The 17,587-nt window shown below is 50.9% G+C and overlaps 1 protein-coding gene across 1 annotated transcript in view; it reads right to left on the bottom strand.

The window, feature by feature from the left end:
- Positions 1-16,517, bottom strand: part of Pde4a (phosphodiesterase 4A) — a 47,091-nt gene extending 30,574 nt beyond the window's left edge. Inside the window, exon 1 of the mRNA XM_057766435.1 lies at positions 16,025-16,517. Within this exon, the coding sequence (XP_057622418.1) occupies positions 16,025-16,329 (305 nt within the window). The 5' untranslated portion in view covers positions 16,330-16,517. The remainder of the gene's footprint in view (positions 1-16,024) is intronic.
- Between the last annotated feature and the right edge of the window lie 1,070 nt (positions 16,518-17,587).

Below are 17,587 nucleotides of genomic sequence, written 5' to 3'. Positions count from 1 at the left end.
AAGGTGTACGCCACCATGGGCAGCTGGCAGTCTAGATTTTCCAAAACTCTCCTAAAGCGTGCACAGACACCATCCCCGGCACCCTAGACTCACCTCCCACAGGCAAAGGCAATGTCCACAAGCCAACTGGAGCCCCCAAATCCTAGAGTCACCTATGGCAGGAAATGTTTCCCTCCATCCTGCAGTGGCTCTACAACATCCTACAATGTCCCCCTAAAGTGCTAAGACCCCCAACATAAGCTTAGGGGTATCTCCAGACACAAGGCACGGGTGCAAACCATGGTGAAACTAGCAAGGGTGTGGGATTCCAAAACGCCAGGTGTGTGTGTGTGTGTGTGTGTGTGTAAGTAGGTTAATCCACGGCTCTTGGGCCAGTCCTAGACTTTAATTCTTACTTTGTATGATTTCTTCATTGTTCATTATTTTATTATTGTGTGTGTGCATTCCCACTTGCGAGAATGCAAACATGTACACATGTGGAGAGCAAAAACCTCCTTTGGATAACTCCCAGGAATTCCAGCAATCGTCTTTGCCCGCTGAGCCATTTCACTGGCTCCAGTCCCAAGTTGTAGGTCATAATCTGATAATACATCTACAATCTTGGAAATACCTCCTAGTGCCACCTATAGCTCACAAGATGTCCCTAAGCAATCTCATGCAGTCCACGCTGACCTTAAACTTGCTATGTGGCAGTCTGAGTTTAAACCCCTAGTCCCCCTGCCTCCACCTCCTCTAGTCTGGGATTCCAGGCATGAGACACTATGCCCAGTGTATTTGGTGCTGGGGATGGAAGCTAGGATTCAGGATGTGCACGCATTCTATCAACTGAGCCACACCCGTAGCATTCTTTTTACCTCCTAAGAACCCTAGACAGCCAGGCATCGTGGCTCACACCTTTAATCTCAGCACTCTGGAGACAGAAGTTGGCAGATCTGTGAGTTCAAGGTCAGCCTGGTCTAACAAAGCAGAGAGAGAAAGAGAGAGAGAGAGAGAGAGAGAGAGAGAGAGAGAGAGAGAGAGAGAGAGAGAGAGCGCACTACCCTAGAAGCACAGACTACCATAGCCCCTATACACGTTTAAGGCACCATCAAGTCCTACTCACCCTACTTTGTGACTGGGTCCCTTACAGTTCACGAGGTAACCCCAAGAATCCAACCTGCTCCTAGAGGCAGGCCCAGAGCGTGACTATCTGGGAGCCCAGATATGACTGCACATGCTCAGTGTGACCCAGTGGGCCCTGGTAAAGTCCTTTTGGTGACGAAAACCATCAGAGGGTGGAAGACGGAACACAGCCAGCCAGCTGCTTAAACCACCCCAGCTTCCCTGCCCTCCAGAAGCTCAGGCTGGCTGCAAACTCGAAATGCAACTGCCTTGGCTTCTTGGGTGCTGACATTACGCCTCATCGTGCAAGACATTTGCTCTATATCAGAAAGGAGCAGGGAGTCTTTCTGTCCGGAGTTACGAGCACCGGTGCCACAGGGTCCAGAGACTGAGGAAGGTGAAGCTGGGGCCTAGCTTTACCATCACTTTATCCACTTGGCCTGAAATCACTTCCACAGAGCATCGGTTTGTCCAACTGTAAAGCAGGTACAGTGAGTAGACCTGATGCAGGGCTAAGCACAGCTGGTGGAGTACCTGCTTAGCATACACAGCCCTGGGTTCCACCCCAGGACAGCCCCGGGGCTCCTGAGGCAGAGACAGAAGAACTGCCATATTAAACTACTTAGTGAGTTCCGGGACAGCCTGGGCTACAATGGTCCAAAAGACGCAGGAACTTTGGGATGTAGTGTGGACTCACTCAACAGCTACAGCTGCTATTATCTGAGAAAATGTTTGACGTCTCGCTGTGCAAGCCGAGGGCGGCAGCACGTGGCAGAGATGGTCACGGTTAGTACCTGGACCTTTCTTTCTTCCTTTTCTGGTTTTTCGAGGCATGGTTTCTCTGTGTAGCCCTGGCTGTCCTGGAATTCGCTCTGCAGACCAGGCTGGCCTCAAACTCACAGAGATCTGCCTACCCCTGCCTACCGAGAGCTGGGATTAAGGGTGAACGCCATCACCGCCCCACACAGCTGGCCCTTTCTGTACCCCGTGTGTATCCAGCACTTCCTGGTGTGATGCCAAACACACAAGAGCAGATGGGAGAGCTCACTAGGTAAAGGAGCTTGCTGCCAGCCTGACAAACTAGGTTTGATCTCCAAGACCCACATGGTAGAAGGTGAGGCCTGACTGCAAAAAAAATTAACCCTATATCACGTGCTGTCCCACGCGCATGCCCACGCAGTAGCCAGTGATCCCCATGTAGGTGCTGTCCCATGCGCATGCCTATGCAGTAGCCAGTGATCCCCATGTAGGTGCTGTCCCACGCGCATGCCCATGCAGTAACTGGCGCACGCCTTTGATCCCAGCACTGGGGAGGTAGAGGCAGGCGGATCTCTGTGAGTTTGAAGCCAGCCTGGTCTACAAACAAAGTTCCAGGCTAAAGGGGGAGGGCGGGAGGGAGCTTTAAGAAGACGATCTATTTAAGAGTATTTCAAGGTCACATGACCTGCGAGTGGCTGAGTCAGAATCTAAAGCAGTGTGGGTTTTCTTTGCTTTGGTTTTTAAGAGGTCTATTAGCCCACGCTAGCCTTGAACTCCTGATCCTCTGGTCTCTCTCTTCCTAGTGCTGAGATGACAGGTGAGTGGCACCATGCCTACCCCAGAGTTTGCCAGCTTTTATTATGAGTCTCGTATGAAACGGCCTTTGTAGACTTAAAAACTCTTGTCTTCCCCATGTAAGGATGGCGTAGTGTAGTCAGGAGTCCCTGTAGCTGGTGTCCCTGTAGTCAGGAGTCCCTTAGCAGGAGTCCCTGTAGCTGGTGTCCCTGTAGCTGGAGTCCCTGTAGTCAGGAGTCCCTGTAGCTGGCCGTTTCATTTCTTCAGACGCACCCAAGCACAGACTGAAATACTTTTGAGGCTGGTACTGGCCAGGCAGAGACAGGAGGGTAAGGATATTCAAGGTCATTTTGGTTACTTGGTTCAAGCCCAGTGGGGGCTATATAAGATCTTGTTTCAAACAACCAAAAGCCAAAAGACTTTATTATTTTGGGGGCCTAGAAAGATGGTTCAGAGTTAAAAGCATGTATTGCTCCTCCAGAGGACCTGAATTCAATTCCTAGCATTCAGGTCAGAAGGCCCATAGCAAACACATGGTACATAAACACACTTGTAGGTAAAACTCCCATACACATGAAATAAAAAAATAAATCTTTTATTTATTTATTTATTTATTTATTTATTTATTTAGGCAAAACAAAAGTTTTCTAAGACCAATCTGTGGTAGTGCATGCCTTTACGCTCAGCACTTGGAAGACAGAGGCAGGCAGACCTCTGAATTTAAGACCAGCCTGGTCTACAAAGCGAGTTCCAAGACAGCTAAGGCTGTTGCACAGAGAAACCCTGTCTTGGAGAGAGAGAGAAAGAGAGGAGAGAGGAGAGAGAGAGAGAGAGAGAGAGAGAGAGAGAGAGAGAGAGAGAGAGAGAGAGAGAGAGAGAGAGAGAGAGAGAGAAGCTTTCTGGCCATGGAGAGGACTGTGCTACATAGAAACGATGCTGTTTGAAAAAAAATAACAACATCGTGAAATTTGCAGCCAAATGGATGGAGCTAGAAAACATTATTTTGAGTGAGGTAAGCCAGACCCAGAAAGACAATTATCACATCTACTCACTCATAAGTGGTTTTTAAACATAAAGCAAAGAAAACCATCCTATGAATCACAATCCCAGAGAACCTAGACAACAATGAGGACTCTAAGAGAGACAGACATAGATCTAATCTACATGGGAAGTAGAAAAAGACAAGATCTCCTGAGTAAATTGGGAGCATGGGGACCTTGGGAGAGGGTAGGAGGGGAGGGGAGAGACAGGGAGGGGAGCAGAGAAAAATGTAGAGCTCAATAAAAATCAATTAAAACAAAGAAAAGGAGCCAATGATTATAAGGGAACCTAAAAACTCCCCAAAAATCAAGTAAAAGGCAATGGAAAGGGAAGAGGGGATGACAGACCTTGGTTAAGTTTCAATATGGGTAGGGAGACTTTGTCAAGCAAAAACCCCCGTTCAAACTTTGTCTTTTTGGAATTGAGACATACATTTTTTTTTTTTACTTTTGGGCAAAGTTTGTGTTTTCTATGAGGTTTAAGTGTGAATAGTGTGTGTGCACATGGGGATGCGTTTGCATGTGTGTACACATATGTGGTGCACTTTGAGCCCGCACACGACTGTATATTCCACATCTGATTTTGTTTTGGCTTTTGCACAGCCTGTTACTGCTGAGTGGTAATGAATCAGTAAACCTCACTAAACTCCACCATGGTGCTGTACCCTCTCTACTTCCTTCCTATCTAAACAAAATCTATCACAAGCTGAACTGACTGCACAGTTTCAAAATACATTGCAACTTCTGAGCTGCCCACTGCTCAAGCCGCAGTCACTCCAATAGATCATGCTTTTCCTTTTTAGACTTTTGACACCAGTTCCTTTAAAAGAAAGAAAGAAAGAAAGAAAGAAAGAAAGAAAGAAAGAAAGAAAGAAAGAAAGGAAGAAGGAAGGAAGGAAGGAAGGAAGGAAGGAAGGAAGGAAGGAAGGAAGGAAGGAAGGACACCATGCTGCTGTATAGAAGCAATCAGAACATCACAGGCCACAGTGGTGGTAGGGCCATACAACTTGATTCTGACCTAAGGATGTCACTCAGTGGCGGAGCACTGGCCTAGCATGTGTGAGGCCCTGGGTTTCCTCCCTGTGTGGTAAAATAAATAAAGAAAATAAGTTTCATTTTTTTAAACCTGCATACAGAAACCCCCAGAAAGAAGCAGTCTCCCTTCTCTCCAGATGTGGGGTCACATTGCTGCAAACATAGGTTTCCCACCCCTGGCCCTGCTGACACTTGGGGGTTAAGTGACCTTTGTCCTGTGTAACAACAGACACAGCCCCTTGCCTTACCCACTAGAGGTCAGTAGCACACTTTGTCTGTGACAGCTGAAATTTGTACAGCCTTGGCCACAGTTCCTTGAAAGGCGAGAAGACTGACCTTAGGTTTGAGAACTCCTGCCCTAGTTTGTCTAAGGTCCAGGCCAGTCATCAGGAAGGACCTAGGAAAGTTCCAGTTCAAACTAGAAGCAGGGCATTCTTGCCCACTCACTGGCTAACTTCCTCTGCAGTCTGTTCTAGTTTCTTTTTCTTTTGTTCTCTCTCTCTCTCTCTCTCTCTCTCTCTCTCTCTCTCTCTCTCTCTCTCTCTCTCTCTCTCTCTCTCTCCAGGGTTTCTCTGTGTAGCCTTAGATGTCCTGGTACTACACTGTAGACCTGGCTTTGAACTCAGAGATTCGCCTGTCTCCTAAGTGCTGGGATTAAAGATGTGTGCCAACACTGCCCAGCTAGAAGAAAGGCAGTGGTGGGTTCTTTTTTAAAAGATTTATTTAATGTGCATTTGTGTTTTGCCTGTATATATATATATATATATATATATATATATATATATACTCTGTGCGAGGGTGTCAGGTTCCCAGGAACTGGAGTTACAGACAATTGTGAGCTGTCATGTGGGTGCTTGGAATTGAACCCCTGTCAGTGCTCTTAACCACAGAGCCATCTCTCCAGTCACTCCCCTAACCCCTGGTGGTGGGTTCTTATTAGGACTATTTAAGAGACACAAAAACCAGAGGCCAGAAAGAGCAAGTCACTTGGACAGGGCTACCTAGCCTAGAAGAAATAGAGCTGGATTTTTAAATATATATATATATTATATCTGCAGAGGATTGCCTAGATGTACATGCTGATGATAACCACTGAGGCCAGAGGGGGCTGTCAGGCCCCTGGAACAGAGCTGCGCGTGGGTGCTGGAAACTGAACCTGGAGCCTCTGCAAGAGCAACCAGTGCTGTTAGCTGCTGAGCCGTCTCTCCAGACCCCTAGGGCTGGAGTTCCAAAAATAAAAATAAATTTATTTTAATTTCTTAAAATTTATTTAATTCTCGTCAGGTATGATAGTGGACCCTTTTGATCTCAGGAGAGGCAGAGTCCGGTGGATCTCTGAGTTTGAGGTTAGCCCATTTACAAAGAGAGTTCCAGGAAAGTAGTCAGGGCTACAAAAGAGAAATCTGTCTCTGAAAACAAAAATACAAAATTATTTTCTTTTTAATGACGTGTGTTGTGTGTTTGGGGAGGATAAATATGTATTTGTGAGTGCAGGTCAGAGGCTGGAAGAGGGTGCCGCATCTCCCGGAGCTCTGGTCACAGGGCAGAGGCTGGAAGAGGGTGCCGCATCTCCAGGAGCTCTGGTCACAGGGCAGAGGCTGGAAGAGGGTGCCGCATCTCCAGGAGCTCTGGTCACAGGGCAGAGGCTGGAAGAGGGTGCCGCATCTCCCGGAGCTCTGGTCACAGGGCAGAGGCTGGAAGAGGGTGCCGCATCTCCAGGAGCTCTGGTCACATGGCAGAGGCTGGAAGAGGGTGCCGCATCTCTAGGAGCTCTGGTCACAGGCAGTTGGGAGCCTGTGCTGGGAACTGGACTTGGGGCTCCTGTAAGGACGGCATGTGCTCTAACTGCAGAGTATGTCTCCAGGTCCTGGCATGTTTGTTTGTGTGCTTGAGATGGTTTCATGTAGCCCAAGCTGGTCCAGAACTGACTGTACTGTAGGAGCTGAGACCTTGAATGTCTGATCCTCCTGCCTCCACATCGGGGTTACAGGTGGCACCACCATGCCTGGTTCATGTGGTACTGGGCTACAAGTCCAAGTCCAAGTCTTTTTTTTTTTTTTTAAGTCCAAGTCTTATGCATTCAAGCAAGCACTCTACCAGTTGAGCTATAAGCCCAGCTTCTTCTTCGTTTTTAAAATTTTTTTTGCCTACATTTATGCATGTTCACTATGTGTTTGCAGTGCCCACAGATGCCAGAAAGGGTACCAAATCCCCTGCTGATCCAAAGGACCCAGGTTCAACTCCCCACAACCACACGGCGGCTCCCAACCATTTGTGACTCCAGTTCCAGGGGATCCAGTGTCCTCTTCTGGCCCCGGCAGGCACTAGGAATGCACATGGTGCACAGACATGCATGCAGACAAAAACACCCCTACATATGAAAATAAAAGTTAAAAGATTGTATCAATCTTCCAGCCTTAGCCTCCAGAGTGCTTGTGGTTTGGCTGTCCACTCAACACAGCCCCTTCTTAGGGCGCAACTCCCGCTCAGGACCTAGAAGCCGCCTGTTTGCTGCCCTTTCTCTCTGCCACCGAACACACCCATACCACATCTTCCCTAGGTCTCTACTCAGATGTCACCTCCGCAGAGGGGACTTGCCTGACCTCAGGATTCCTCTGTGCTTCCTCCTCCACGCGTCATCTACAGTTATCTGATGGCTTTGTTATTTCTGCTCAACCACTCTCTGAGAACCCCAGGCAGCAACACTTTTGTTTTTGTTTGTTTTTTCAGACAGGGTTCCTCTGTGCAGCCCTTGCTGTCCTAGAACTAGCTCTATAGACCAGGCCGGCCTGGAACTCACCACGCGGCAGTGATGAGATGTAGTGACAGGCATGTTTCCTGGGGCTAGGGATGAGCCCGGGGCTTCTGGAGCGCTGCACAAGCTCTCCATCAACTGAGCGCAGACAGCAGCAGCTCCGAGTCAGAGCCTTAGCGGCACACGTCTGGGAAGAAGGTTCTGACACATGAGGAAGCTGAGGACATCACGCAAGGGAGGGGTCAGGGTGGTTGCCTTTGATTTCTTTCATACCAAGAGACTCGAGCCGCAAGCCAGGGGCCTGGATTCAGTTCCTGGGACACACGTGGGAGGGGAGAACCAGTTCCCACAAGTGTGTCCTCTAACCTCCACATGCTTGCCACAGTGCCCCGCACCTCCCTCAACACAAAATAAACCTAAAGAAATGTAATGAAAGCCAGGCGGTGGTGGCGCACGCCTTTAATCCCAGCACTCGGGAGGTAGAGGCAGGCGGATCTCTGTGAGTTTGAGGCCAGCCTGGTCTACAAGAGCTAGTTCCAGGACAGGAACCAAAAGCTACGGAAAAACCCTGTCTCGAAAATCCAAAAAAAGAAATGCAATAAAAGAAGTAAAATCAGCTAGAGAGATGGCCTAGCTGTTAAGAGCACTTCTGGTTCTTACAGAGGACCCAGGTTCAATTCCCAGCACCCACAGGTCACTAACTACTTGAACTCCAGTTCCAGAGGATCTGATGTGCTCTTGTGACCTCTGAACACACTGCACATACATAGCACACAGACACAAGATTCAAGCAAAACAACCATATACATCAAAAATACAAATAACTAAAATATTTTTAACGATTTATTTATTTAAGGTGCATTGGTGTTGTTCTTGCAGCATGTCAGTCTGTGTGATGTCTGTCTGTCTGTGTGATGTCTGTCTGTCTGTGTGATGTCTGTCTGCCTGTGTGATGTCTGTCTGCCTGTGTGATGTCTGTCTGTCTGTGTGATGTCTGTCTGCCTGTGTGATGTCTGTCTGCCTGTGTGATGTCTGTCTGCCTGTGTGATGTCTGTGTGATGTCTGTCTGTGTGATGTCTGTCTGTCTGTGTGATGTCTGTGTGATGTCTGTCTGCCTGTGTGATGTCTGTCTGTCTGTGTGATGTCTGTCTGTGTGATGTCTGTCTGTCTGTGTGATGTCTGTGTGATGTCTGTCTGCCTGTGTGATGTCTGTCTGTCTGTGTGATGTCTGTCTGTCTGTGTGATGTCTGTGTGATGTCTGTCTGTCTGTGTGATGTCTGTCTGTCTGTGTGATCTTGGAATGGAGAGTTAAAGGGGAGGAGGAGGAACAGTCCTAGGCCTAAGGCAAATACTATATGAGCTGCTATGTGAGTGCGGGAAAAGGAGTCAGTGCTTTTTTTTGTCTTTTTGTTTTTTGACACAGGGTTTCTTGTGTCTAACAGTCCTGGCTGTCCTGGAACTTGCTTTGTAGACCAGACTGGCATCAGACACACAGAGACCTGCTTACCTCTGTCTCCTGAGTGCTGGGATTAAAGGTGTGAGCCACCACATCTGGCAAGAGAGACTGCAGCTGGGAGGGACTTCTCTTCTGACTGATAGCATTTGAGGAAATGCTTTTTCCAAAGAATCTTTGCTGCCCAGGCCCCATGTCATCAGACCGCAGGCCCGGGGTAGGCTTTTCTTACTCATTCTAGCTCTGTCTGATGAGAGGAAGAGGCCCAAGGCCTGGGATGGAGCTCAGTGGGTAGCACACCTACCTAGGACCCCTTTAGCCCTGGGCCCTGCCTCCAGTACCAAGTGACGGGGACACAGGGATCTGTGCTTGTAATCTCCGGCAGAATCATCTGGAGTTTAAAGCCATCCTGAGCTACACAGGAAACCATTTCAACAAACAATAGCAGGGAGGCCAGGCGTGATGACACACACCTTTAATCTCAGCACTCAGGAGGCAAAGGCAGGCGGATCTCTGAGTCCAAGGCCGGCCGGGTCTACAGAGTGAGTTAGTTATAGGACGGCTAGGGCTACATAGAAAACCAAAAACTCAAAACAACCAAACAAACAACAGCCAACAACAGCAGAGGATGAAGACACGGCTCCCAAGGAGCGCACTCTCTGTGCAAGCATGAGGACTTGAGTTCAAATCTCACACTCACGCAGAAGCCAGGCCTGTAACCCAGTGGTGGGGGCCAGAGAGAGGGCAGTCCCTGAACGTCAGTGAACCGGAGAGACCACTGGTCAGCTAATCCAGCAACAACGTAAGACCCCAGGATCCACCCTGTCTCGAGGGAAGAAAGCAGGAGAGCAATGTCTTCCTCTGGCTTCTGTAGGAGGAGCACACACAGACACCACGCACATTCGCAATACATACTCCAAGTACAAACTACGAGAAGGCTGGGAGAGAGCCTCGGTCCAGGGGTCCACACTGAAACAAAGAAATCGGGGTTGGAGATTTAGCTAATGGTCGAGTCCTGGCCTAGCAAGCTCAAGGCCCTGGGTTTGGTCCTCAGCTGGGGGTGGGGGATTTAGGGACTGGAGAGACGGCTCAGCACTTAAGAGCACCGGCTGCTCTCTTAGAGATCACAGTGTTTGGTTTCTAGCACCCTCACAGGGGCTTACAACCGTCTGCAACTCTGATGTAACACCTTCTTCCGGCCTCCATGGGCACAACATGCATGTGCTACACAGACATGCATACAGGCAAAACACCCATACACATAAGATAAAGAAAAAAAATAAAAAATGTTTAAAGAAAGAAACCTGGCAAGGGCAACAGCTTGTAATCTCTGAGGCAGGAGGGGTGGAGGCCGTGGAGACACGGCCTCCAAAAATCAAGTCACCCAGCTGTGGGGGCACAAACCTGTGAGGTCAGCCTGGCCTACGACAGACACACAAACAAAAATAGATGGCTATGGAAGAACTAAACCTGAAGGTGACTGGGACTGCCACCCACACAGACACACCTGTGTGGGGTCAGCAGCCACGCTGGTTCACTGGAGGATCCCATGCCCAAAGCAACGTGTTGGCCTAGAGACAGGCGTGGCGGCTAAGAACATCTGCTGGTCTTGAAGACTTGGGCCTGGCTCCTAACATCCCCACTGGGCAGGTCGAGCTCCTCTTACTCCAGCTGGGGGTCTGACAATCCTCTTCTGACATTTGAAGGCACCTACGTACACCTAGTACACACGCACACACTTAGGTCCATACACATAAAATAAAACAATTCTGCTTGTCTGCCAATAAACCTCAGTGTGTAAAAACACTTGCCACACAGGGTTATGAACCCAGTGTCATCCACAGAACTCATGATGGAAGGAGGGAACCAACTCCTTAAAGTTGACCTATGACCTCCACATTTGCACTGTGCCCAAAGTCATACTCAGATCACACACAATAAAAAGCAAATATATTATTAATCATTAATAAGTATAAATACTAATAATGTTTTTTTTTTTAAAAAAAGTTTTTTTACTAATAATTAATGGTTGTTTTTTTTTAAAGGGTTTTTTTGGTTTTTCAAACAGGGTTTCTCTGTAGCTTTTGAAGCCTGTCCTGGAACTAGCTCTTGTAGACCAGGCTGGCCTCGAACTCACAAAGACCTGCCTGCCTCTGCCTCCCAAGTGCTGGTTTTGAAGGTATGCGCCACTGCCGTCCAGCTTAAAAAGTTACGTTCATTTATTATGTTTCATGTTCTGCCTTCATGCCAGAAGAGAACACCAGATCTCATTACAGATGGTTATGAGCCACCATGTGGTAGGTGGGAATTGAACTCAGGACCTCTGAAAGAGCAGCCAGTGCTCTTAACCTCTGAACCATCTCTCCAGCCCAGGGTTTTGTTTTTTTGAGACATGGTCTCACTGTGTAGCCCTGTCTGTCCTGTAACTCACGCTGTAGACCAGGCTGGCCTCGAACTCACAGAGATCCACCTACTTCTGCTTCTCAAGTCCTGGGGTTAGAGGTGTGCATCACCATGTTCATCCATACACACAATAATAAATACAATAAAAGAGGAAGAGCGCAAAAGAGGAACATGCACAACACTGACCCCTGTTTCCACGTGCACACACATGCATGCACCACACACCTAAAATAAGATAGGGCCTGTAAGACGGCTCAGTGGGTAAAGGAGCTTGAGTCCCAGCCTGAGGATGCGTCCTGGCACTCAGGTGATAAACTGAGAGAACCAACTGTCGCCAGTTGTCCTCTGGCTGTCGCTTGAATACTCAAACACATACATGCACATGCACCCACGCACAGGGTTATGGACCCAGTGTCATTCACAGAACTCATGATGGAAGGAGGGAACCAACTCCTTAAAGTTGACCTATGACCTCCACATTTGCGCTGTGCCCGAAGTCATACCCAGATCACACATAATAAAAAACAAATATATTATATATAATAAAAATCTTGGCCGGGCGGTGGTGGCGCACGCCTTTAATCCCAGCACTCGGGAGGCAGAGGCAGGCGGATCTCTGGGAGTTCGAGACCAGCCTGGTCTACAAGAGCTAGTTCCAGGACAGGCTCCAAAACCACAGAGAAACCCTGTCTCAAAACCCCCCCCCCCAAAAAAAATCTTTACATGCCGGGTGGTGGTGGCATACGCTTTTAATCCCAGCACTTGGGAGGCGGAGGCAGAGGCAGGTGGATCTCTGTGAGTGTGAGGCCAGCCTGGTCTACAAATTTGAGTTCAGGAAATCCAGGGATGTTACACAGAGAAACCCTGTCTCGAAAAACAAAACAAAACGAAAGCAACACACCAAAACTAAGGCTCAGAGAGAAACAGCCCTTGTTCCTAGATCACAAGGGAAGACACCATTCAAACCTCCCTGAAATACTGGAGCGGAGACCTGGTTCTGTCTGTAACTTCAATCCTGTTTCTCTGGGACGCTGGCCACCTCCATCTGGGAAGAAGCTCTCAGAGATGGCTCGGGGGTGAAGAGCTGGTACTGGTCTTGCAGAGAACAGGATACTGAATCTCAGCACCCTCTGGGATTGCATTCCAGGTGATCCCATGCCCTTGGCCTCTGTGGGCACCTGCACTAGCATGCATATACCAACCTCCCAACACGTAGAATCTAAAAAATTCAAACACCCAGGCATGGTGCCACACACCTGTAGTCCAGCACTCAGGAGGCAGAGGCAGAAGGATCTCCATGAGTTCAAGTCCAGCCAGGTCTACGCAACCAGCTCCAGAACAGCCAGGACTACACAGAGAGACACTGTCTCAAAAAGTAAAAAAACAAAAACAACAAAAGGCAGGCACAGTGGTGCAGGCCTTCAGTCCCTGAACTCCCAAGGGCAGGGGCAGGTGGGTCTCTTAGAGTTTAAGGCCAGCTTGGTATTCACAGTGAGTTCCAGGACAGCCAGAGCTACATAGTGAGAACCTGCCTCCTCCTCCTCCAAAAAATAAAAGGTGGACAGCCAAGGAGGTTGCAAGCTGTACCGAAGAGGTTGGAGTCAGGACTCCGGTGCTTGCTGGGACCCAGGCTCAGAGGCAGGACAGGCTAGGAATTGTTCCTGGGCCAACTTTTCTTTCAAGTTCCACCAAGAGTGTCCGCCAAGAGGCTGTTCCTGTTGCAGTGGCCTAAGGCGCGTGGAATTAGGGGACACAACCCTGTCCCAGCCTGCGGTTGGCCAGTCTGGCGCCCAGCTCCCCGAGGCTTTCAAAAGGCATGAAATGATGAGAGTCAACGCTGCACGTCTCTCACAGTCCAGCAGAGGGCGCTCCAAGAGCTCAGCTCCCAGCTCTGGGCCAGGCTTGTGGGCACGCAGCAGGAACTCAAGGGCAGAGGACCCCAATGGAAACAGACATCACCCACAAGAGAGATACCAGCCTGGTTGTGTGCACATGTCTCGTTGGGTGCCAGAAAGAGTTCCTCTGGAGGAGAGAAAGTGGGAAGGTCCAATGTGTGGTAAGAGGCCAACCCAGTGCCCCCTCTCTCCCCTGCCTTTGCCTCTCCTCTCCATCTGTCTTTTGACAGATCGCAGTGGGAATGTGACTCAGCCCCAGAGGCCGCGCCAGGAGCGCCGTCTCGCGCACCCACCGCCAGATCTGAGGACCTAGTGCAGACTCCACCTCGAAGAGGTAAAGTGCCTCCCTTCTGGGGTTCTTATAAGCCTAGTAGGGTGGCTGCACCTTCTCTGTATTATTTGCCTGGACTCCACGATGGAGTGTGTCTGGGATCTCGTGAGTGCGCACCAGCTCAACTGCGTTTGTTCTCGGTCCCCTTCCTCTTTCTGTGCAGGGCGCTGGCACCAGTGCCATCTCTCAGTCCACAAGGCACTCAGCTGTCCCAGCTGCGGCCTCTGCAGGCTACATACTTCCCGCAGGGAAACCGAAACCCGAGCTGGTTCAGGGATGGGCTGAGATTCCTGTTTCTGATTTCTTACTACAGGACAAGCCGCTTTCACTGCGGCCTCCTCCGTTTTCCTCCAAGTTCAGGGACTTTGAGCAACAATCCCTGCAAAATCCTTCGCACACACCGGGAGCTCAGAACTCTCAAACTGACTGCTCCTGGGTAGTGCCTAACTTCTGCAAAGGTACCTGGGATATTTGAACCAGAAACTCGGAGCTATTTGTCTGAGCTTGAGGGCATCGAAAGGAACTTTTGACCCGCAGTTTCCTCATCAGTCCAACAAGGATCCCAGCTACTGGCAAGTAGTGGGGTAAATAAGTAAAGGTGGCGTGTGTGTGTGTGTGTGTGTGTGTGTGTGTGTAGAAAAGGCCCCAGGCCTGGAGTCCAGGAGCTAGCCACTAAGGAAAGGGCACAAGAATTATAATTATTACCACTCAGCCACCTTTCATCAGACAACAGGGGGCCAGGAAGTCCCTAGGGCCATAAAAGAGAATAGGGCCTGGTTTCCTGCTGCTCCACCCCCTGCACCATCTCAAGGGCTCCCAGTCTCTGGGTTGGCATTTCCTGTTGATGTGAGTTTTGTGTATGAGTGTGTGTGTGAGAGAGAGAGGGTGTGTGTGTGTGTGTGACAGAGAGAGAGAGGGTGTGTGAGTGTGTGTGTTTTGTTTTCATTTTCCCTCTCCTAGTTCCCTCTGAGAAATCTCAGGAGCCTGACTCTTGGTTCCTGGTAGGGACTCAGGCAGCTGGGCCTGGGGAAAATGAAGGGGGGTGGTCCTTGAAGAGCTGTAGGAACTGGGGGGAGGGGTATCACAGAAGGATCTAGGAAGGCTCAGTCATAGTCTAAAGGGGCCTTGCTTGGGGACTCCAGGCATGAGAAAGCCAGATATGACATCTTGTGGATGCTCCAAAGGAACAGCCAATGGTGGCAAGTGTTAGCTGTCAATTACCCAGTGGCCTGAAGACCTCCCAGTCAGAGCCGGGGGTACCTTTATAGTGGCTTCAATCACTTGAACTATCCTAGGTCAAGAAGATACTCGCAATTAGGGGACCCAGGGCAGATGGTGCATGGCTTACCAGAGTACTGATTGTCAGAACTGTCACTAACTCAAGTGGCAGTATAACTGTGCATGGTAGAGTGAGGCAGGACTATCACATGTTCAAGGCCAACCTGGGCTACTAAGTGAGTTCTAGGCTAGCCAGGCTACTTTCTTTGGGAAAAAAAAAAAGCAAACAAGGGTCACATTGTCTCATACAGTCTCAGGTCCTAGGTACACACCACAGCCCCTGACAGCAAAGAGGTGTCCCCTGGAACATGGAAACCATCATGTATTTATTGTTCTGGAAGCACATAGCCACTATGCCACATTAACCATGTCTCATGAAGACACAGTTACTCTGTCAACACCACAGACAACTATCATTGTCACCTGGGTGCAATACAGCCACGCAGATGACAGACACAGACATGGTCACCCTGGGACAGCCAGAAGCACATTGCCACTCTGCCACAGTAACTGTCCCCAAAGCAGAGTCAGGCAGAGCCCCGAATCTAGGCAGCCCGAGCCACTCACATACCTAAGGACCCTCTCTCTGAGACGACCACAGCAGTGATCCATTCACACTGTCAGTTCAGAAGGCTGGGAACCGCTCTTTGATGGGACCTCAAATGTCCTTGGCACTGGTCCACGGAGCCCTCAATGTCTGGAAGGGGCTTGTTCCAAATCTTAATACAGAACTGGATAGTGCTCCCCAGAAGACCCCCTGGATTCCTAACACCAGTTACTGTAGGGCTCCCCTGATGTATGTCTCCACTCCACCTAGAGTGCTACCCCACCTGAAGTAACCAGCATGGTTCTGCAGGCACCCCTACAGAATGATCACTAGGGTATCGCACAATGACCCCAGCCCCCAGGAAGTCTCTCCAAGTGGTACCCTCTCTCCGGCAGCTGCGCTGGACCATTACTGGCTAAGCTTGTAGAGAGCCCTGAAGCTATACGAAATCCCCAAACCCCAACTTCACCTTGGAACCCTCAACAGTAGAAGAGCTTCTGGTGCAATGGCTCCCCCTCTCAACACCCACGCGGGTCACGCTGACCCCACCCGCCCCACAGCGCCCCCTTTGGCCAGCTTTGTGCGTGGCGCCCCTTGCGCGCCTGGGCGCTCTGCGCGCCGGGGAGTCTCACCGCCTGCTGCTGCCTCCGCTGGTACCGGTGCCGTGGAAGGACGAGGGCCAGGACATGCGGGTAGTCCGCAGGCCTGGCCGGTCGCCAGTGTCCACGGCGTCGGCGCGCTCCATGGGCCGGTGCGGCGAGCGCTCCGGCTCTGAGCGCTCGGCACTGTCCGAGTAGCCGCGCTGCTGGATGCGGATCGGGGTCCTTGGCTGCCGCCACAGGTGCTGGGGGGGTGGCTTCAGGGTGGCCTGGCCCTCCCGAGGTCCAGGGAGAGAGAGAGATAGGCTCCTCTCCGAGGGGGCGGCCGGAGGCTCCATGGCTCCGGCTCTGTCTCGCGGGACGCTCGGGGGGCAAGGCGTCCCCTGACCTGTCCAAGATCAGCGGTGCCACGGCCGAGGCGCCTGGGGACCCACGGAGGCTCCTGGCCTCAGTGGGGCCATGGCGCCCAAGGGCGGAGAGCGCGGACGGCAGTGGCGCCGGAATCCTCCCGGCGCTTGGAGCCCGCTACGCTCTCGGAACCCGGCGCCAGCCGCGACTCCCCGCCCCGGTCCGCCCCTCCCTGCCCCACCACCCGCCCGGCAACTGTCACAGCACTACCCCCTCCTCCTCCAAGAGGAGGAGGGTGTCGGCCCTCCGCACCCACGCACAGCCCAATCCCGCTGGAGAGGGGGTGCCGCCGCTCGCCTATCTCCGAGAGCCCTTTAGAATAGCAGGCACGCTCAGGGACCGAAGAGTTAAAGGGTTAATGGCATTCGGACTGAGACATCCGACTGGTTGGCGGGGTGTCACTCAGTCGCATCCATCAAGGCTGGGGCGGAGTCAGGGGCTGTCGTTTCCTCGTCTCTAGAACCCCAGTCACCCTTTCTCCCAGGTTCCCTTTTTGGGGAGTGGTCCTCGTGCCTCCATGGTGCAGTGTCTGCAAGCCAGTAGTGTTGCGCACAGGACAGTGACGGCGTGTGGCTCCCCCACAGCTTGGCGGGATGTGAGCGCACGTGGCTTCTTCCGAGGGTTGTCAGTGTTTTCGATGTCGCCTGGAAGTGTGTGCGCGCACGTGGTGGCTGCTCCCGCTGCTGCTGTCGGGGGTGTAAGGATGCGCGCGCACGTGTGCGGCCGGTCGGGAGGGCGGAGCGTCCCATGGGGGTCTGTTCCGGTGGCCCCGGGCTGCGCACACCTTCCCACGCGCTTGGGCTCTGTATTGTGATTATGATGGGAGGATGCTGGTACGAGTTTTCCACGGAATTTCTCCTCTGTTGTCTGTGACTCCCGAGGGTTTATTTTAGTGCAAGTCTGTGTGGTCGGTCTTTTGAGGTGTGTCTGTGTCGGGGGTGTGTCCTTTTGGGTCCCCCCGTGACTGAAAAATAGGTATTGCTACCTCTTTTTTTATCTTTAAGAAAAAATGTATTACATTATTTGTGTGTGTATGCGTGTGGGCACGCGTGTCCCCCACCTCACTATCCAAATGCTACGTAACTCAACTCCTGAAGCAAGATTTGGTACAGTTGTGCACCCTTAATCCTTGCGAATATCCGTTAGATGCCTCGGAGAGGCAAGGTCAGAGGACAATCCACGGGAGTC

Source organism: Chionomys nivalis, chromosome 4 (assembly GCF_950005125.1).
Source record: "Chionomys nivalis chromosome 4, mChiNiv1.1, whole genome shotgun sequence".
NCBI lineage: Eukaryota > Metazoa > Chordata > Mammalia > Rodentia > Cricetidae > Chionomys > Chionomys nivalis.
The sequence above is the reverse complement of the archived record's forward strand: the minus strand, read 5'-3'. Positions and strand labels throughout refer to the sequence as shown.